The sequence below is a fragment of the Macaca mulatta genome, chromosome 19 (genome assembly GCF_049350105.2).
Source record: "Macaca mulatta isolate MMU2019108-1 chromosome 19, T2T-MMU8v2.0, whole genome shotgun sequence".
Classification (NCBI taxonomy): Eukaryota; Metazoa; Chordata; class Mammalia; order Primates; family Cercopithecidae; genus Macaca; species Macaca mulatta.
Genome location: NC_133424.1, coordinates 1931466 through 1952994, shown reverse-complemented (window position 1 = coordinate 1952994; position 21529 = coordinate 1931466). Strand labels below are relative to the sequence as shown.

The following is a 21529-nucleotide window of genomic DNA, read 5'->3' as shown; positions in this document are numbered from 1 at the left end:
AACAGCAGACCCCGGGGCACAGGTGTCACCTGCTTGTCCCCAGTCCCACACAGTCAGGGCGAGCCAAGCTGCCCTCCCCCGCTGCAGTCTCGGGGGCCTCTCTCGGTCTGTGGCCTCACTTTGAGGGTTACTTCCCCAACCCTCCCTGTAGGATTCCCCTAAAGAACAGGGTGGGGTGGGCAATCAGAGAGGACTTCCTGGAGGCGGCGGCTGAGAGCAGAGCAGAGGACCCGGGGTACTGGAGGAGGAAGGTGAAACGTGAGCACAGTCCTGGCAGGGTCTGGTCAGACGGAGATGCCCAAGGGAGCAGATGGTACCAGGACAGGGGACCCTGGTCTGAGGGGGCGACAGCCCCTCCCAACCCTGGCAGTGGCACAGGCAGGGTCGGCACAAACCTGAGGGACTGCCCATCCCCTGGTGGACGTGGGGACGCGGTGGGCTCAGGAAGTGGGGAGACAAATGGGCTGTGCCGGACCGGCTTTCCCACGTGAAGGGTTAGGACCAGGGAGACAGCGAGGGGACTGGGCGGCCCAAGGCTGCCACCTGGTGGCGGCTCCTCCTCACGCCAGGGCAGTGGCGGCTCCAGCTAGGTTGCCTGGGGGAGACCTCAAGCTGTGGGTACCCACCTACCATGGTCTCTCCAAGGCTAAACTCATGGGGGACAGGGGGACAGGCCAGAGCTGGACTCCGCACAGACACAGACCCCTGCAGGAAGAACAAGGCCCCAGGGAAGCTGATTAAGCGCCTTGCCGGGGATGGGGTCTCAGGCTCCACATTCTATAGGAGACTGATGGGGGAGGAGTGTCCGGCATGGGGGCCCAGGCCGCAGGGAACTCCAGCCTCCTACAGCACAGCTCTGGGGCTCCCCGGAATCATGGCCAGAGGTATCCGTGAGGTGATGTGGGGATCCTCCAGGGAAGGGCCCATGAGACCCAGGCTGAAGATGGCATAGAGAAGGGGGCCTGCAGCAGGGGCTCTGACAGATGGAACAGGAGTTTCCTCTAGGAAAAGAGGTGCTCACAGGCAGGGCCTGATCCCAGGCAGCTGGAGATGGGTTCTTCACTTGGGGGCAAGGCTGGAGAACCCAAGCTTGGTTGCAGACAGACCAAGGCTGGCTTGAGCCCTGCTCCACCACCCACCCCGCACTGGCCGCACCAGTATGCACGGGCCTGGAGGTGGCACGGGGTCAGCACCAGCTGCCGAGACATGGCTGCATTTATTGTTCCCAGCCCAGCGGGAAGGCGCTCCCAGAAAGGTTCCTTGGGTCATCTGCCCACCCAGCCTCGGTTCTGGGCTGCCATGGCCCCACGGGGACAGGGGAGACACACAAGTCACAGTCAGGCAAGGGGGCCTCAGAGTCCTGGGCAGCAGCTGTCGGGGCCCGTCCGGTCTTCACCTGGGACCCTCGGCCAGGCTGGCGCAGCATCCAGGAGGCGAGGCTGTGTGGTCCGGCGGTAGGTGCAGGTGGCAGTAGGCAGGCAGGCTGTACAGGTTCCAAAAAGAGCTCTCAGGCTGGCACTGGGTGAGGCCAGCCCCAGGGCCAGCAGGGGAATGAGCGGTGGAGCGGGGGGTTGCTGGGCACTGGGGTGGGTCCCATCTCCTGTCCTTCCCTCATGGCCGCTGGAAAGGCCGCCTCCCTGGATCAGCATCTGGAAGCAGGGGGTCAAGGGTGAGAGGTGAGGAGTGAAGGGCCCACCCTGCCGGGCAGAGGCTCACCCAGGTCAGGTAGGAGCAGGCAACCTGTCCAGGCCCCCTCAGTCCACCAGGGCCCACCCTTCCTCCCCTGGCCTCCTGGGCCCTGCTCAACTGCCCACCCTGGGGGAAGAGGCCCCCAACCAGGAGGTAGAAAAAACCTGGGAGGAGTTCCCAGAATGGAGTAAGACCTTGGGGAGGGATCCCAACGCCACCCTCCCTGGGGGCTCGAAAAGTCAGCGCTGTCCCCAGAAGCCGCCCTGTCCCCTGGTCTCCCAGCCTCCATGCCTGCCACCCCTCAACAGGCCAAGGTCCCCCCAGCAGCCACACTGCAGCACAACATAGCCATCAATCCCTGCCCAGAACCCCGCTAACCCAACACCTGCCTGTACACCCAGGCCTACCCCAGCCCGCCAACATCTGCCCAGGCTCCACCTCTGTCCCTGCTGTTCCCTCGGCCTGAGATACTCTTCCAGGAGCCAGCCCCATTACACACCAGGGAGAGGCCCTCCCTGACGCTGCCCGCTCAGAAGCATCCTATGGTCAATTCTGTACCTGACTTAGACCTCGTCTCTCAGAGAGGGGCCCAGATCGAGCACGCACTACCCTAAGCCCTGCAGCCACCTTCCTGTCTTAAAGATGCAAGAAGGCTGAACGCGGTGGCTCACGCTTGTAATCCCAGCACTCGGGGAGGCCAAAGCGGGAAGATCACCTGAGGTCAGGAGTTTAAGACCAGGCTGGCCAACATGGAGAAACCCTGTCTCTACTAAAACTACAAAAACTAGCCAGGCATAGTGGTGGGCACCTGTAGTCCGAGGTACTCAGAAGGCTGAGATGGGACAATTGCTTGAACCTAGAAGGCGGAGATTGCAGTGAGCAGAGATCATGCCATTGCCCTCCAGCCTGGGCAACAAGAACAAAACTCCGTCTCAAAACAAAACAAAAACTTAGCTCAGGTGCGGTGGCTCACGCCTGTAATCCCAGTTCTTTGGGAGGCCCAGGTGGGTGGATCACCTGAGATACGGAGTTGGAGACCAGCCTGGCCAACATGGTGAAATCCATCTCTACTAAATACAAAGAGTTAGCTGGTCGTGGTGGTGGCGGGTGCCTGCAATCCCAGCTACTTGGGAGGCTGTGGCAGGAGAAATGCCTGAACCCCGGAAGCAGAGGTCACAGTGAGCTGGGATTGTGCCACTCCGCCTCAAAAATAAAAAAATAAAAAATTTAAGTTACAAAAAAAATTGTAAATAGAGGCTGGGAGAAGGGATGACCCCTGCCCAGGGAGACCATGCCCTGACCACTGCTGTCAGCTGTGATTGCAGGGACCACTCCATCGCTTGCCCAAGTCACCAGATCCTGCTGAGTCTCCAGCCCAGCCTGCCCACCGAGGCCCCAGAGCTGGGGAAGGGTGCACACCATCTCAGATTCCTCGACTCAAAGACCGTCTCCTCATCGCTGTCCAGCGAGGCCATCTCGGTGGGGTCCTCGGTGTTGGCCAGGAGTCCATATCGCCTCCGCTGAGGCTTCTTCAACCTGGAAGTAGGTCCAGGCATTGTCAATGGTCCCTCCCTGCCAATCCTGCCTCCTCCTTCCCTCAGGACCCTCATTGCCATCCTCTACCGGATCCCCCAGCCCTGCTGCAGACCTCCCTGGTTTTGCTGTGCCTGTTTCTTTCACGTCCTAATCGCCAAGTGATTACCACTCTCTCCCAAGGCGGTGACAGTCAGAAAACACGTGCCCTAGCAGGCCCTCCCATCTCCCCTGTGCCAGGACCCCAGAAGAGGCACGCTGATGTCACTCCCGTTGCACCGATGAAAAGACTGAGGCTCACACAGGGGTGAGGTTTCGCCAAAGACAACAGAATGGAAGGCTGTCTCAGGGCGAAGCCACTGGTGGCCCCAGCAGCCAGGGAGGCAGGGAGGGTGCAGGGCACAGGCAGGGGAGAGCGCCCAGCAGGTGCTTCCACAGGAAGGGGTGTGGAGCACCGAGGAGGCTCTGCACAGGGCCCCTAAAAAGCAGCATAGCCAGGCACAGTGGCTCACATCTATAATGCCAGCACTTTGGGAGGCCGAGAAAGAAAGATCACTTAAGCCCAGGAGTTCAGACCAGCGAGGGCAAGATGGCGAAACCGCATTGCTACAAAAAAACATAAAAAATGATAAGCAGCTTGACTTTGCCAAAGTGGTGATGGGGAGGGATAAGGTCCTCGCTGTGTCGCTCCCACCCGGAAGCAGCAGCCACACTGGGTAGTCAGAAGCCCAGAGAAAACTGGGCCCACAGGCCAGGGAAGCCGGGGTGGTCTGACCAGGCAGACGCCCCTCCTGTCCAGAGGCTGCCTACAGCTGGAACCCGCGAGGGTCTGGGGACGCAGCCGCACCTCCTGGGCTGTGGGAGCACCCAAGGCGGGCACGTGGCCGACGCTGGCGAAGGCCCAGCTTCAGCGGGTGGAGGCACAAAGGAAAAGAATCGGGACTCCACGGAAGGGTCGCGGCTGCAAGCGGGAAGATGAGAGCGAGGACCGGCATCCGGCGACAAGGAGCCAAGGAGGATCCCTCGCCCCGCCAGGGCCTGACCCCTGCCCGGCACGCTCCGGCTTCCGTGGCTCCATATGGGAAACGGGCAGCGTCACCCCCGAATTAAGAGGCGGCGACGCTGCGCACCCCGACGCCCGGGCGCAGGCCGGAGAGCGGGCGAGTCACGTGGCCCTGCCCCGCCTACACCACGTGACGATGCCCGCACAGCCCCGCCCACGCCCACTCCGACCGGGAGGGAGGGAGGGAGGGAGGGGGGAACCCCGCGGCCCGGCACGTGACGCACGAGGCGCGCGCTAATTGGCCACGGCTGGGAGACGGTGCCCGTGTGCGCCTGACGCACCTGAACGCCCGGATGAGGAAGTAGAGCACGGCCAGGCCGCAAAAGCCCAGGATCACGTAGAAAGAGCGCTTCACCGCCGAGCCCGGCGACACCGGCGGACCCGCGTGCGTGCTGTTATGCGGAGCGCCCGGCTGGCTCCCGTTCGTCACGACTAGCGGCGGCGACGTGACCTGCGCGGGGCGCGGCGGCGAGGCCTCTTTGGCACCGCACGACAGCGCCGCCAGCAGCAGCGCCAGCGGGAGGAGCAGCAGCGGCGGCGGCGGCGGCAGCACGCGCGGCCCCATGGCCCGGCGGAAGCGGTGGCGGCGCCCCGCCCCTATGCACGGCTGTCAGTCAGACGCGCGGTGATGATGCTGGCCAATGGGGCGCGGGGGCGGAGCCTGACGCCCGGCCCCTCCTCCGCCTGGTGAGCCCTCGCGCTACCCACAGTGCCCCGCGCGCCCGCCGCTGAACCTGTTTCGTTGTCCGGCTCCGGGAGCCAGTGCGGAGGCCCGGAGCCCGCCCGTGGGAGCCCCGCCCGTGGGAGCCCCGCCCGTGGGAGCCCTGGCAAGGCGCCGCAGGCAGAGTCCAGGATTACCAGCCCGGCGTGCGGGCGCGTGGCTTCCGAGGAAGTCGGGCTGGTAGCGGGGGAACGGGGCGGACGCCGACCTCAGGACCTCGGGCCGCTCATTCCCACCCGCCTCGGGGCGGCCCCCGCCGCTCCTGCCCCCGCCTCACGGACAGTGAGGACGCCTCGGCTGTGTCCGGGGCCCAGGAAGGAGGCGCCCCGTCCCCAGCCTGCTGCAGGGAACCGGGGGCTCGGCCCAAGACGGGGTCTGACAGCGCCTGCGCGGCCCCCGCGCCCCCGAAGCCGACTGCGCCTCAGGTCCCGCGGGACCGACGTCTCCGCGCTGCGAACCCCTCAGTGGCGAGCCCTGCGGTCACTGCGCGCCAGTGACCCGTGCGGTCTTCCCCGTCGGGTGCTGCTAGTGCGCTGAACGGGGTCCGCAGGCTTGTCTCCCGGTGGCCCCACTGTGCCGACAGCCCCCCAAACCACAGACTCGGCTTTTTGGGTGCACACGTGGCCCTTTATTCGAATCCGACTTTCACAGGGCTCCACATCGTTGTGGGCAAGGACTGGCCGCCCCGCAAGCCGCCAGCGCACCGCAGCCCGTCCTCCAGGAGAGACTTGAGGCCCTGAGCCCGCACCTCGCTCGGGAAGCGCCTCCTGGAGGGAGGAGGGAGGAGATAGGGAGGCGCGGGCTCCAGGCGCTCCGGGAGGCGCTGTCCGGCACCCCACACACACCGAAAGGCGCCCGCCGCGGGGCCACAGGTGCAGGAAAGCAGGACTCACTGGAACGCCCAGGTTCCGCCCGGGACAGGGCTCAGCGCCACATGCCACTCTTCCCGAAAGCACTTACAGGGGACAAGCCTCCGGGGCAAGCGGCTGCCTCCAGCTCTTGTTGCAGGTGAAGTCCCTCCTGGGACAGTGACCCCAGAGGTCATCGCTGCTCTCAGGCCACCCTTCCCCGAGTCCTGGCCGGGCCCCTTCAACCTGCCAAAGCAAAGCAGCGTTACTCCCAGCGTCCTCCACGGGGCTCACAGCTGCCCCTCCCGGCCTCCCCGGAAACAGCCACAGCCCCTAGGAAGGTCTCAGGCTAGTCACGGGGCTGTGACCTCAGGCTCCGTCACAGGCCAGCGTGCCCAGGGCGGGTCTTCGCCTTGGGGGCGCAGCCAGAGCCAGCTACCCGCATGGGATGGAGCTACGTGGGCCAATGTGGGCTCTAGAAAAAAACTAATGGCGGCAACATACATCAGAGAAAGCTAGTTAAGAGTGTGACTTAAGAGGTCTGGAAAAGACAATTGATGAGCAAAAAATCCAAAAGGCGGGGGCATTCACTGGTCTCCAATCCTGCTTAAGGGACCTTATCTAAGAGCCAGGCATGACTGGGCCCAGCCTGCACCTGGCTGCACGTGGGGAGCGTAATGGCCAGGCCTGACTTTAGTTCCAGCTTAATTGAAGAAAAAAAAAGTTGAAAAATAAGGAAAAACAAAAAACAGTCATAGGAACATTCCCCGGGCACATGACTTTCAATGAGCTCTCGACAAGAGGGATGTGGGCACGAGCGGAAGGAGTTACCTCGAATTACAGGGCTATTTCCACATATGAGCTAGCCAAGGGAGCAGCTTGCGTCTCAGAGGGTTCTGTTGGGCGCACAACACTTCTGTCCTCCGAGGGCTGCAGCTTCCATAGGCTAGCAGAGAACGCTCAGAACTCGTGAAGCAACAGCAGAACTAGCTAACCGGCTGGCCGTCTGAGGTCGCCCTGGGATGCCACGTGCCTCCGCTCTCTGGCCTGCTTCTAGACTGAGGCAGTCCAGGTCAGCGTCGGGTGCACGTCCACTGTCCCTGCTAAGCTGCCCGCACAGTCCAGCCCTCTGGCCACCACTGCCAGAAGCCTCCCGGGGCTGCCCTGAGGCCTGAACTGCCCGCTCCCGTCCCCCGCCTGGCTCCCCTACCCTGACCAGCGCCAATCTGCTGGGCCTCCCTTTCTAGCTCTCTCTGCAGGCCCCAGGGAAGGCTTGCAGACCTGCTGCTTCTCCGCCTTCTCTCTGCTCAGGTCTGGCTGCAGGAGCCTGCAGCAGGGAGTGTGTGGTGCAATGCAAGGGAATTGTCAGAGCAAGGTTCATTTCACACGGTCTTTTAATCGGCTTCGTAAAGCCAAAGAAAACTGCATACAAGAATTCCTCAGCCACTGCAAATACAACATCGATGGAGTATGCGTACGTCTTCCAGTAAAAAAGGACAATATAAATAAACATCTTCAAGAACCTCTCAGGGACGTCTGCACGTCTACTGTGGGGCGCACAGCACAGATGGGCGCAGGGGCCAGGGCTCCAGGGCAGTTGCTGCCACACCCGCCGGGGTCCTACCACACTACACTCAGAAACGTCACATGGAGTTGGAAAAAGCCACAGCTTGCTCAGCTTCCGACAAAGAGCGGATTCACAGTCCGTTCGATCTCAGAGGAGTGAGTGGGGCACCCACTTCATGGGGCCAACCCCACCAAAAGAAAAAAAGGCAACACAACCAAAAACTAAAAAACCAAAAACCCACACAACCCCCGATTTTTTTGAAAACTCATGGCTCGTGGTCAAAAAAGTAAATCTGAAGTGCTTTTCAAAATGTTTTGAAAACCCTTAAAAACAGCACTTCCTTAAAAAGAAAAGTCTAGTAACGAGGCCATCCTGGCGTCAGAAGCGGTCAGGCTGGGTTTGACAAGATCAGAACCGAAATGACTACGAAAGTGGGAATACAAGGAGGTGCGTTTACTACACGTATTAACGTTCAGCGAAGCTCCCACAATCTTTAAACACACAGCCATTGGAAGGACGATCTTGAGCAGGAAGGGTTTTTACTCGTTGTGTGTAGCTGAGGACAAGAAGCAGGCACAGTGTAAAGGCACCGAAGCAACGAGAGGCAGCTTCACCCCAGAGGCCAGACCAGGGCGCGGCCTGCGACCGGGGAGCAACCACCCCCCACAGCCGAGGGAGGCTGGCCTGCAGCCACACATGCACCTATGCTGACTGCCCAGCGGGCCCTCGCTCTCCCTTGCCTTTTTGGTCAGTCTCATTTGGCTTTTGTGTCCTGTGATAGAAATGGCTCTGAGAGGACAGACGTGCCTCTTACAGGCAAGCGCAGTGACAAGATCTGAGTGTCCAGCCTAAGTGCTTGGAGAAGGTGCCAAGGTGAACCGAGCTCCCACCGCAGGCCACAGCAGCGTGGCACCCTCGGAGCGTGACTTACCGTAACTGTCGTAACTGTCTCTATAGGACCCGCCCGAGCTCCGGTCACTGTAGCCACCACTCTGACTCCGGCTGCAGGATAGACAGACATGAGTACCGGAGGATACCAGTCTACTTTTGCTCTGCCACAGCAGGCTGAGCCGTCAGCCCCCATGCCAGCTGTCCCTTCTGGGGACGCAAGGACCCCAGCAGGGTAGAGTCTCAGAAATCGTCCAAAACCTGCACCAGCCATGCCCCCCTGGCCTTCCCGCTTCTGCCACTGTCTTCAGCAGTTTCTTCTCCTCTTGGCCTGGGCCCCCTCCCGCCTCTGCTCCTTGGCCAGCCAGCCTCATCTCAGCTCCCCCAGGGACCTGGGACTGAAGCTGGCCATCCCACCATCACCCCTGTGCCCGGGTTGGTCTTCACCCCTCACCTGCTATAGTAGTCTCTGGAGCCACCGTAGCCCCCACTCCTGGACTCGAACCGGTTCCCCCCATAGCCTCGGTCCCCTCCTCCTGCATACAGGAAGAAGTGAGTACCAGCTCCCACCAGCAGTGCCTCACAGCATCCCCAAAGGGCCAACTCACGGCACTCACCTCTAGAGAACCCACGGCCCCGTCCTCGGCCCCCACGGAAGAAGCCCCGGCCCCCGGCAGAGCCACCACGGTACCCACGGGATCGGTTGTCTGACGACTTGCCTGCCTGGTCTACTCGGATCTGTCGCCCATCTACAGACTGGAGACCAGCGGATGGCACAGGTTAGTGGGTGGGTGCCCCATCCTCAGGATGGGGCTCCCGCTCAACACCCTGATCCTCACCTTCCCGTTCATGGCCATCATGGCATCCTTGGCGTCGTCAATGTTCTCAAAGGTGACAAACCCAAATCCCCGAGATCTCTGGGTCTCCCTGTCTTTCACAACCACCACTGTGCAGGGGAGAGAGGTCTGCAGTCAGCACCCAGCTGTACCTACAGTCAGGAGGAGCACAAGCCAGCCCCACCCGGGCCGCCGGCCCAGCACCAGCCTCACCTTCAGAGATCTGTCCGTATTTTGAGAAGACCTGCTCCAGTGACTGCTCATTGGTGTCAAAACTCAGCCCTCCAACAAAAAGCTTGCCTTCGTCTGATGCCATGGCGGCCTGTGGCAGACACCAATGAAATCCTCAACAGGGGTCATCTCTCACCACCTCTCCCCGCTTCCTATTTTATGTAAATGACATGTGTTTTTTAGGGGAAATATTAGAAAATCAGGTTATTGTTTTTCATTGTCGGAAACTCGTACCTAGGACTTAAGCTGTCACCCAGGCTGGAGTGCAGTGGTGCAATCATGGGTCACTGCAGCCTCCACCTCCTAGTCTAAGCAATTCTCCTACCTCAGTCTCCCAAGAAACTGGGACTATAGATGTGCACCACCACGCCTGGCTAATTTTTTCTTTTTAATTTGTTTTAGTAGAGATGGGGTCTCGCTCTGTTGCCCAGGCTGGTCTGAAACTCCTGGGCTCGGCTGGGTGCAGTGGCTCACACCTGTAATCCCAGCACTTTGGGAGGCCGAGACGGGCCGATCACCTGAGGTCGGGAGTTCGAGACCAGCCTGACCAACATGAAGAAACCCCATCTCCACTAAAAACACAAAGTAAGCCAGACACGGTGGTGCATGCCTGTAATCCCAGCTACTCGGGAGGCTGAGGCAGGAGAATCACTTGAATCCGGGAGGCGGAGGTTGCGGTAAGCCGGGATCACGCCATTGCACTCCAGCCTGAGCAACAAGACTGGATGGAACTCTTGTCTCAAAAAAAAAAAAAAAAAAAAAAAAAAAACTCACTCCTGGGCTCAAGCAATCCTCCCACCTTGGCCACCCAGAGTTTTGGGATTACAGGTATAACCCACCGCACTCAGCTACCTAAGACTTAATTCAAACTGATTTACCACACTGAATACAGTCCGCTTCTCAGCTCCCTCCACCCCCCAGACTAAAAGCAGGCCGCACCCATGTCCACGGTCCTCCCCATGGGACAGGGCCTCCGGTGTCTCCCCCTCTAGCCCCGAATCTTCCAGTCGTGCCGTGGGCAGGACTGCACCCTCAGCTTCTCTCCCCTTTACGAACTGGTGCCAACTCCAACCCTAACCAGTTGACTTCTACTTGTTGCTGGACCAGAACGTGCTTCTGTTCACTGTAAAATTCCCCGAGACTGGGGGGGGGCTGGCTGTCAGGGAGGCCGCCCCGTGCTGGGGGGCACCTCGGGGCAGGCACTAACTTTTACAGACAGGACCTCTGCCGGGAATCGGGAAGCGATGGCCCCGGAAATGATGAGGCAGGATTTCCAGACAGGAGAAATGGCATTCAGGAGAACTGGCTATTTAAGGGCGCAGTCAGTGCTGACACAGACAAAGCATTCATTGGCTGGGAATGGCCACCACCCAGTGGCGCTGATAACTAGACTTGGAAGTCTGGCACTGGGGGCTGTGCCAACTTGGACCAAAGTTTGGGCGCAAAGCACGACGTGGCAGACGAGGAATCACACTGGAACGGGCCATGCCTACCCAGGATTTGCGAGGCCGTCCTTTCCCTCATGCAATCACAATGGGAAAAGGAGAAAAATGAGGCTCAGAAAACAAAAGCTTTGGTTTATGGATACCTCCAGCCCCATGGCAGGGAAACCGGCCCTGGAGACCGGGCGCGCCACGTGGCCCCGCCCCCGCCGCGTGCGCATGCGCCCCGTGCGCGCCCTGCGCCACTCCATCCGGGCACTCGGTGCTCCCGCCATTTCGCTGGGCACAGCCTCGAGCTGGCGGCCGCCATTTTGCGGCGGCAAGCCGGTCGCTGGCGGCCCGGGCCGGCGGGGAGAGGCCCTCTGGCCGCTACTCGGCCCAATCTCCCGCTGCCCCTCGCCGCCGGCGGGGCGGACTCCACCCCGGGCCCGCCCCGGCACCGCCCCCTCCCAGGGGCGTGCCGCTGCGGCCCCGCCTCGCCTGGCCGCCGCAGGCCGCCCGCCGCCCCGAGTTCCTCGGAGCCGGTGCCGCCAGGGCCCTCACCACTGAGTCGGGTAGGTCCCTGACGCAAGCGGGAAGACAGCACACCACAACGACCCGAGCCTCCTAACGCGCGAGTGAGGGGGGGCGCCCCGGCGCCCGGCATTATATACACCGCCGCCGGGCCCCGCCCCCTGCACCTCCCGGACCAATCAGAGGCCGCTCCTGCGTCTCATATTCATGAGCTGGGGGCCGGGTCTATCTCGGCTCCGCCTCCTCCCACGCGCTGGTGTCGGGCTAGACGATTGGCCGGGACGTTTCCAGTCCGCAGTCCCCTGCCCGCGCTCGGGGGGGCGTGGCCAGCGCGCGGCGGGGCGGGGCTGACCCAGTTCCGCGTGCCCTCTCCCTGGCCCGCGGCGGGCAACAAATGGGCCTCTAGCCCCGGTTCCGAGGCCTCCGGCCTCATGGGGACCTCTGGGTGTCACTAGGACCCCGACTTTGCCTGTGCTCCAGCAGTCCCGACATAACCTAGCCCAGATCCCCTACCCAACCAAGCCCCGGCTGTCAGACATCCCAACTTCATCTGAACCCCGATACCTGTCGTGATATTCTTGCCACTACAACCGACGTCCCAGTTTTCCCAGCACCCCAGCACTCCATTCCTGCCATCAACCCCATGCCCACCCAAACCCCAACAAAGACAACCCCATTCATGCGAACCCCAACATTCGCAATCCCAGTTGTTCCTACTTCGCCACACTTTGGTGCACCCCAACTTTACGCAATCCAGTTTGCCTACAAACTCCAACCCGCACCTAAGCCTAACTCCCACTGGAACCGCGACTTCACGGCTGGGTGCATCGCCCACACCCCCACACTCGCCTGGCCAGATAGTGTTGTGCGTCCCTGCTGTCGGGTGCAGGCGAACACCCCGAGTCCCCACTGCACCCCAGCACTCAGCCCGGCCCTCGGCCTCCCCTCCCACCGTGCTGCACACCCAATGCGCACTCGCTCCCCACGCCGGGCCGGGCCCACTCTGCTCCTCTACCCAGGCCTTTTCTCTCCTTCCACAGACCTCCCCTACTGAGCCTGGCTGACAGAGGGAAGTCTCAAAGCCTCCGCCATCTGGAGAACCAGCTATGCAAGGACCCTCACTCCCTACTCTTCGTTGGCCCCAAAGCCTCTGGGGAGCCCTCTATGGCCACCACTTGCTCCTCACCCAGGCCTCATCTCATGCTGCCCCCTCCCCCGGCCCTGGTGGAAGAAACCAGCGTGGACCCCTGCCTCTCTGCCCCAGAAAGTCTCAGGAGGGCTGACCCTCTGCTCACAAGCTGGGGGGAGTTGGGGTACAGAGACCCCCGTTTTGCGGCTCACCTCAGGGAAATCCCGGTCCCACTCCTGGCCTCAGACTCACTCCCACCCTCAAGTGGATCGAAGTGGGGGTAGCCAAGGGCGCTGTCTCCAGTGACAAGGTCTCTGGGACCCCTCATGGGCTCAAGACCCCTCCCCCCGACAGCAGCTGTGTGACTCATCACCACCCGCTTTGCACCTCGGCCCCCCCCACTACAGCCGCCCCGCTCCCCGTCAGCAGCAGCCGGCTGCTGCGTCAGCCACTCACGCAGGGTGGTTATTAAAGGAGCGGGGAGAGACATCAGCACCGAGCTCCCCTACGCCCGCCGTCCGTGCGGGAGGGGCCCCCCACCCACTGGAGCCCCAGACGCGGGCTAGGCATGCCCAGCCAGGGAGCAATTCAGGCCCATTCTTTCTGATCTGCCCCCCAGCCCCCAGCCCCAGCAGTCAGGGCGGGGACGTTCCCTGGCCCTAGAGCAGCCCTTGTAGGGGGGGCGTTGGAGGGGGTCCCCGGTAGCCACAGCGGCCCCTTCATAATTGCATAATTCTTGCCGCCCCCCCGCAACCCATCGCTCCCTGGTTCTGTGAGCCTCTGTCTTTTCCTGGTTTTGTAAAGCGCCGTGTTCATTCATTCATTCATTCATTCTGCCAGCGCCTAGTTATTAAGCGCTTACTACGAGCCGGTTCCTGGGTGCGGGCTCCGTGAGTGCCCGCAGCCGTCCTGGGTTCCCAGGGTGGCGTCGACGCGCACCTGCGCACACCTGCCGCTTTACATCTGCGCCGAGCACTGCGCACCGGCTTTCAGGTGTGGGACCGGTGTCCGTACCTGTGCCTCTGGGGTCACCTGCGTCTGCGAGCACCTGTGACTCCCAGGTGTCTCACCGCCACCCTGTGTCCCCATCGAGGGTCTCAGGAGGCTGGGACCCCGTCATCCACCCCTGCTGGCAGCTCAGCACGCGAGACCCGACTGGGGCGCGCTGCCCGTTGCAGACACGAGGGGGCGCTACGGCCTCGCTCCGTCCGCGGCGTTTGGGTCGAGCGCCCGGACTCCTGGTGCCCCTCCGCGCAGACGCCTCGCGTGGGAGAGGGAGCCCCGCCGCCCAGCCCTGCGCGGCCACAGTGCACAGTCCTCGAGAGGCCCAATCTCGGGGGCGAGGACGCAGCCTGCGTGTCGACCCCGAACCACCCGCCGCCCCCGCGCCTCGGCTCCAGCGGAGGGGCTCAAAATAGCCGCGCCGGGCGGGGGCGAGGCTGCTATTCCGGGCCCGACGCGCGGGGCTCGTCCGTGCCCGGCGAGGCGCGGGGATCAGCCAGAGTCCCCGAAACTGCTCCCCGCGTGTCTCTCTTGGGCCCCGTGGGCCCATTCACAAATGCCGCCCACTTTCCAGCCTGCCGTCTCGGAGGGGGCGCGCGCCTCCTGCACCCAGATACTCCTCCCGGGCCCCCGCCCCTGCATGGCGTCGCCATGGAGACGGGGGCGGGGCCCCTCGCTCCCGCACCGACCGCTCCTCCCTCCCCGCGGGGCCCCGCCCGCCGGACGCCGGGTCCTCCCCCGACCCCGACTAATGACCGGGCGGGAGGCGGTAGAAAGCGTCTAGGCCTGGGACGGGCGTGGTCGGGGATGAAAGGCGCGTGGGGGGTACCCCGGGGCCGCATAATTACCGCCCCCTCCTAGGCAGGCGGGGGCCAGGACCGTGCACCTGGTGGCTGCCCCGCGGGGGCGCGGAAATAGGACCGTCCTGGCAGAGGATGCAGCAGGCCCAGCTGGCCCCAGTACGCGGGGCCCAGAGCCAGGGTGGGGGATGCAAAGACCGGGCGTGCGGGTTGCCAGGTGTGGCGCACATGTGTGCCCGTGGGCAGAGTACAGAGACACAAGCTTGTGTAGACACGAATGTGTAGCTGTGTGCGAGTGCATACGATGTGGGGTGTGCAGGGACCCCAGGCTGGCCTGTGTCGGAGCGCAGGGCATATAGGGGTGTGCACACAGTCTTGGAGGTGTGTGCACGGAGCTCCAGGCACCTGCATGTGTGCAGGTACGCAGGAACCCATCTGCGTGGCGCTGTGTGTGCAACACAAAGAGGTGGGCGCTTATCCGGATATGGATGTGGGGGCAGCCAGGGACAGGGCTGCGTGTGCGTGACTCGGGTGTGCCGGGACCCACAGAGCATATGTGTCCATGCCTGGTGCTGTGACTCATGTCCCTGGGGTAGGCACGCGTGCTGTGTGTCAGCGGGAGCGGCGCCTCCCAGGGCGGCCCAGAGTTCAGAAGCCCAGAGGAGGAAGGGTTAAACCTGCCCCTCCCCTCAGCCCCTACCTGAGTCCGGGGGTGGGATCCCAGGTCCCCTGGGAGGCCCCGGCCCCCCACCCCTGCCCCGGGCCTGAGATTCAGGGGCTGCTATACAAGAAAGCCTGTCTGAGCTGCTCTGCAGCCTCAGTTTCCCTCCTGTTCCTCAGATGCGGTCGCAGGGTGGATCGGCTTCCCTTCCCTGTGACTCACCCCCTCCCCACAGGCCTGAGTCACAGCTCAGGAATGTGGAGGCTGGGAGGCCCTGTCCACTCCTGCCCCAGCCAGGCCATCCCAGCAGCCCAAAGGCCAGGCCTGGGCCACAGATGGACATCCCTGGCACACACACCCCGTCACAGGCCACACACAGGTGCACACCCACACCCCTGCTTCACACCCACTGGACACAAAGTGATACGCCATGCACTGGGCATCCGGAGACCCTGCCGGCCACAGGCACACACAGTAGACAGGCTGAGGATGGGTAAGGCCCCGACCTGCCCTGGGGTCACTCACACACCTGGTCACTCTTTCAGTACACGGGATGCTGCAGAGTCATCGGTGACCCCTTCTGCTGGGGCCCAGACCAGCCAGCACGTGGCAGACCTGCAGTGATGTACGCCCATGCATGTCTGTGACATGCAGATCAGGTGTCTGTGAAAGGTCCAAGACTCTGCATGGCCCACAGACACCCTAAAGCTGACCGAGGTCTAGGCTCACCTGCGTGGAGGCTGGGGATGCAGCCGCCTGCTTTCTGAAACTGGGAAAAGGTCCGGGGACTCTGGAGTCCCCACTGCTTAGCAACAGATGCTGCATCCTGGGGTAGGAGGAGGGATCCCCACCTGGGCCCAGCTCCCTTTCATGGGACTACAGATCCGGTGCTTAACACAGGCCAAAGAGTCGGGATTTCCTGCAAAGACAACCAGGCTCAGAGAGGCCCTGCCTGGGGCAGGCAACAGTGGAGTGGGATGAGTGGAGAGTGTCCCCCTACTCGCCCAGGCACTTGCAGGGGCTCAGGACCTATGGAGTGAGGGTGAAGACACCTATGTTCCATCTTGCTGGAGAGGCACCTGGCACCTGCCCGCCCTAGCATGCCTGGAAGGTTCCCACATCCAGGCGGAGAGATGGGCGAGGGGACACCTGTCCAGGCACCCATGGTTGCTCAGGCAGACCCTGGAGGGTCAGGGGCCCAGCTGTGAGGCAAGCAGTGCCCAGGACACTCTCCGCACCTCACTGCTTCATCTGAGAGGTGGGCATGCCGGCAGCACCTCCTGGGGTCAGAGGTGCATGGGGAAGACCTGGTAGGAAGTCGGTCGAGGGCAGTTAGCAGCAAAAGATAGCTCCACGCAGCGACCGGCTCTCCTTGTTGTTCGCCTCCTTGATGTGGCAGTCCACACGGAATCATCCCGTACGCAGGCCGGGAGCGATGGCTCATGCCTGTAATCCCAGCACTTTCGTTTGAGTCCAGGAGTTTGATACCAGCCGGGACAACATAGTTAGACCCCGTCTCTACAGAAAAATAAGCAAAATTAGCTGGGCATGGTGGTGCTCACCTGTAGTACCAGCTACTCAGGAGGCTGAGGCAGGAGGATCGCTTGAGCCCAGGAGTTCCAGCAAGGCTACAGTGAGCTGTGATGGAGCCACTGCGCTCCAGCCTGGACAGTGAGACCCTGTCTCGAAAATACTAATAATTGTGGCCAGGCATGGTGGCTCACACCTGTAATCTCAGCGATTTGGGAGGCCAATGCAGGTGGATCACTTGAGGGCAGGAGTTTGAGACTAGCCTGACCAACATGGTGAAATCCATTCTCTACTAAAAATACATAAAATTGGGCTGGGTGCAGTCGCTTACACCTGTAATCCCAGCACTTTGGGAGGCCGAGACAGGCAGATCACTTGCGATCAGGAGTTAGAGACCAGCCTGGCTAACATGGGGAAAGCCCCTCTCTACTAAAAAAAATTAGCTGGGTGTGGTAATCGTAGCTACTCTGAAGGCTGAGGCAGGAGAATCATTTGAACCCGGGAGGTGGAGGTTGCAGAGAGCTGAGATTGCGCCACTGCACTCCAGCCTGGGCAACAGAGTGAGACTCTGTCTCAAAACAAAAACAAACCAACAAAAATAATAATCGTCCCTTATGCTAACTCTCCTGTTTCATTTGTATTTCCAACATGAACAGAAAGACTTTTGGAAGGCGTAGGTTGGGGCTCACCTGGGAACCCCTCTCCATCCCCCACCCAGACCAGCAGCCTGGAGTCGAGCTTGGCTGGGCAGCAGGGATCACTGGTGCACTGAGGGGTGAGTGGGTGAGTGTCTGTGGCTGGAGGCCCTGGGGGTGTTCCTGCCCCCGCCCAGGCGTGTGTTGGTTGTGGGGGAAGGCTGCTGCCCTCTCTGGATCTGGTCAGGGCCCTCTTTGTATCTGGTGACAGCTGTGGGGTGTGGTGTGACTCTGCAGGCTGGGGTTTTGTTCCTGGAGGCCTTGGCCCAGGCTGAGCAAGGAGGTGCTGTTTGTTTTAGGGTCACGCAGTGGATTGAGGTAGGGGGCAGGTTTATGGGGTGTGTCTGGTGGGGAGTTTTGTGTATCTGGGAGCCTGGCACACCAGCCGCACCATAAATGCATGGCCTGTGGAGGGCTGTCCCGGGCGTGCTGGTCGGGGTGTGGGATGGCTGTGCAGGCCCCGCGTGGGACGGCACCCGTTGGTTTTGCTTGCTCTCCCGCAGGGCTGAGTGTGGGCAGCGTCCTCAGTATGGGGCGTATGCCCTCTGTGGCAGCCAGCTGTCTCCCTCGCCCCGCTCCGCCCACATTCCAGAGGTGTTGGGGGCGCCCTCCCAGGCTCCCACCCGCTCCCGACCTCCAACCTCGGCCCAAGCCCACTCCCTCTGCTCTGGCACCCAAGGAGGCAGCTGGCTCCAGGGAGGGGCTGCAAGGCGGGGGAGGAGGCTGGAATGTGCCCCAGGGTGAGGGGGGCCCCCAGAGAGGGGGCGGAAGCAGGGAAGGGACGGAGGGGCGGAGATGGTGGTACTGGGTTGGGGAGACCGCGGGAGATCGGAACAAATAGAGAAAGGCAAAAGAAAGAGAAACGGAGGGAGTGAGAACCAGACAGAGGGTGGAGGCAAGGCCAGGAGGGCCCCTGCAGAGTCAGGGCCCAGGTGACAGCCTCCCCTCCCCCACCCGCCAGGCTGGGCTGCTCACCTGTCCCGAGTGACCCCAGAGGCAGCCAGTTCTCTGCCCTCCCAGGGCTGGGTGGCCCGTGGGTGGGGCTGCACCGGCCTCCTGGGTTGGGCCCCAACGCCCTTGGCCACGGGGTGGTGGCGTCCCCAGCCTCCAGCCCGGTAACTCCCATTCCCATGGTGCTGGGAGAGGAGGGCGGGTGGGGCCAGGCCCTGTGGGGGCGGCTGTGCCTGGGCACCGGCTCAGTCCCTCCAACCCAGTGGCTCCAAGCCAGGGGCCTGGCTGCCTGGCTTCTATTGCTGTCCACCCTAGCCACCTCCCAAGCCAGCTCCAAGGGCCCATTCGGCCTCCCCCAGAGGACTCCGGCCTCAAGCTGAAAGCCATGACCTCCACTGACCTTCTCCTGCCCGCCCACAGCTGCCGCGTCTCTCCAAGCACTGCCCACCTGTGAGCTCACCGCCTGGCAGGGACGCCAGCACGGGCTCCCAGCCACAGGGCAGCTCCCACCCTGCAGCTCCAGCTCTGTTCCCAGGCCACTCCAGAGGCCAGGCTGCACCAAAGACCTTGGCTACAGTCTCCCCACCTGGCACAGGCCCTGTTCACTTCAACCACTGCCTTCTCTGAGCACACACCAAGTTGGAGCCCACAGCCAAGCAGCGGGCGGCACGGGGGATTCCTGCCTCCTGAGTGCTCACTTCTCTTGGCCCAGAGCTCACACCAGCATTTCAGATTTCCTCCTCCATCCCCGTTACCCCGTCCTTGCCAACCACCTCCCTGTGGACCTAAAGCCACCACCTTCCGGGCACACCGTGGTTCCTTTTCCGTCTCTACCCCCCCAGGGTGAGGCCGCCAGGGTCCCCATCGATCATCGATCCAACTCGACCGCCCCGCAAAGTCCAGGCCATGGGTCCAGCCACCTCCCAGATGTCCTGGCCGCCGCTCCCTCTCACCTTCTCCTTCTCCCTGGTCCCTCAAGTCATCCCTCCAGTGGCCGACTTGGGGAATCACCGTTTAGGGTCCTTGCCAGCCTCGCCTTTCCGCCCATCTTTGATTTTTCTCCACTAACAGACTTCCCGGTTGCTCCCCAAATGCACTTGGTTTCACGTTTCCGGGCCTTGGCACACGCCGTGCCCCCTACCTGGAGCACCCTTTCCGCTTTCTACAACACTTGGCAAACTCCTGCTCCTTTGGCAAAGCCTCAGCCTCAGAGCCCCCCTCCTCCTGGCCTCCTGTCTGAGCAACCCCAGCCTAGGGACCGCGGGGAGGCTGGGCCGGGGTCTGGGACGTACAGTGGTGCAGGGGTGGGGGCAGCAGGAAACGCGTTGGCGTGAAAGGACGGGTGCACGTGAGCGTGCCCGTGCCGGGGGTCCACGTGCGGCGCCCCGGGGCTCGCCCCCTCTTCCGTCCAGGCCCCGCCGCAGCCGTCAGACCCTCGGCTGCGCCTCCCGCCCCCAAGTTTGCAGACGCGCGGGGAGAGAGGCGGGGCCGCAGCGCCTCCGCTCATGCGTCTGCGCACTCGGCCCTACCGTGCTGAAGTCCCGCCTTCTGGAGGCTGCCTCGCGCTGCTACTGGTGCACGCAGATGACCGAGCGGTGCGATCACCAGTGAGGCTTCCCCGCTGGTGGGCGGGGCCTGGGCCGCCCGACGCGCGGACGGGGGCGGGCGGGGCGCCCTACCCGGGGTGACGTCAGGCTCCTTTCGCGGCGCGTTGCCCTGGAAACCGCGTTTCCATCCCGGCGGGTTTCCGGGGGCCGCCCCCTCCCATTCAGCTTTTTCCTCAATGGTAGGGGGAAGGGAGCGATCCAGGGCCGACCCCGCCCCCCGCGATCCCAGCGGTCCCTGCCCTCTTTGTGCCTCAGTTTACCTCTCCGTGCCTCCCTACGCACACGTGGCCTCTGCCTGCCGCCCCTCCGCCCCCTGCACCCCTGGCTGGGCTGACCCCACCAGGCCAGGGCTCTGAGCCTGGAACTCCACACCCCACCCCACGTCCCCAGGGCACAGCCTTGACCCCCGGGATCCCCAGGCTGGGGTGGGAGTCGGCATCCCGAGGAGCGGGTCCTGGAGTGCAGGGGACGCGCCCCCCACCCTGCAGGATGCAGACACAGCCCCTGTGATTCAGCAGGTGCTGCAGACAACATCCTCCTTCCTTCTCCCCACCCCGCCCAGCGAGGGGGCGGGTGGCACCCTGGGGCCCTCGCCCTGACCCCAGGCCGGGCGTCGGTGACCCGCACCCCCGCCCTGCGCCCCGAGGGGACATCCGCACCAGGGACGGGGGCCGGGGGGCCGCCCGACTGGGCATCCGCCTTCCTGCCGTGGGCGTGGGATGATTTGGGGTTGACTGGGCATTGGGAGGGGCAGAGGGGTCTCAGAAGGTGCTCCCAGGCCACTCCCTGGACCTGTGCCCCTTCCCCTCGGGGCTCCGGGTGCTGGGGCCCCTAGAGATGGGATAAGGGGTGGAGGTCACACCATTGAACAAACACCCCAAATCCTCTGGGGTGGGCCAAGTTTCTCTTTGGGCCTCTGTTCTCCCATCTATAAAATGGAAGCCCAGTTACTTCTCTTAGGCAACTCCTGTTACCTGAGAAAATACAGGTTAAAAAAGAAACAAAAGGACATGCAATAGTATTATTGCCCTCTCTCTGCCCAGCCAGGACACGGATGGAGGTGGGACCCCAGAGAGGACTCAGTGCTGCTGGGGCTCTTGGGGAGCTCCAGGCTGGGGGCAGAGGGAAGGGTGGGGTCTGGGGGACTGGGCGGACAGGGGTGGGAGGCACAGGCTGGGGAAGTTCCCAGACAGCAAGGGACAGCCGGACAAGGGGTGTTCCTAGATAGGGGCAAAGGCCAGGTTTGGAGCTGAAGGCCAGGTCTGGGAAGGGCTGGAATGTCAGGAGGTGTGGCCAGAGAGGCCCCCCAGGGCTGGGTCAAGCCAGGCCTCTTATCGCCAGCCAGCCCAGGGTACCCTGCAGGACCTTGGGTCCTCCCAGTCAGCCTGGTGATCTCCTCGCAGCAAGCCACACAGACATGAGACTCCAGGAAGGGCAGTGGGTGGGTCTGGCCAATTGGGAGCCCCCCCGACTCCTGGGGCTGGGGAGAGCTGGTGGTCGGGTCTCCCCCATACCGGCAGGTCCTGAGAGGGGGCCACGGTCCTGCCCAGGCCACGAAGCAGGCAGGCAGGCCCTTGCCCCACACCCTAAGGGACTTCCGGCCTTGGGTACCAGGAAGTGGCTGGGCTCCTCCCTCCCACGCCCTGGCTGCTTCCTGCCCACCCGGCAGCCAGGAGGGAGCGTGGGAACTTCTCAGGGCCCTGGCCCCTGCCCCACCCCCTCCTGGGGCCCTGGGACCAGGTCCGTGCCTCTGACTCTCTGAGCTGACACCCCACTCTAGGAACCCTCCCAACCAAGGCCAAATCCCCCCACCAGGTGAGCAG

The 21529-nt window shown here is 62.9% G+C and overlaps 2 protein-coding genes across 4 annotated transcripts; both read right to left on the bottom strand.

Annotated features, from left to right (window-relative positions):
* Nucleotides 1–1197: 1197 nt before the first annotated feature.
* FAM174C (family with sequence similarity 174 member C) lies at nucleotides 1198–21230 on the bottom strand. Of its 3 annotated transcripts, XR_013409411.1 has the most exons (4): nucleotides 21212–21230; nucleotides 4070–4855; nucleotides 3109–3225; nucleotides 1198–1649 (listed from the first exon to the last, which is right to left on the bottom strand). XR_013409411.1 is itself a non-coding variant. In XM_001094272.5 (3 exons), coding segments are annotated over exons 1-3 (402 nt in total). In that variant the 5' UTR covers nucleotides 4851–4873; the 3' UTR covers nucleotides 1198–1648. The 3 variants fall into 3 exon arrangements, 1 of the variants encoding a protein (XP_001094272.1); XR_013409412.1 differs by lacking the exon at nucleotides 21212–21230 and having other exon boundaries at nucleotides 4070–4873; XM_001094272.5 differs by lacking the exon at nucleotides 21212–21230 and having other exon boundaries at nucleotides 4567–4873.
* CIRBP (cold inducible RNA binding protein) lies at nucleotides 7223–11421 on the bottom strand (the record flags this gene model as incomplete). Its single annotated transcript, NM_001261316.1, is given in 7 exon segments — nucleotides 7223–7977; nucleotides 8353–8423; nucleotides 8764–8845; nucleotides 8927–9065; nucleotides 9149–9255; nucleotides 9359–9467; nucleotides 11362–11421. Coding segments are annotated over 6 exon segments (519 nt in total). The 3' UTR covers nucleotides 7223–7960.
* Nucleotides 21231–21529: the final 299 nt, after the last annotated feature.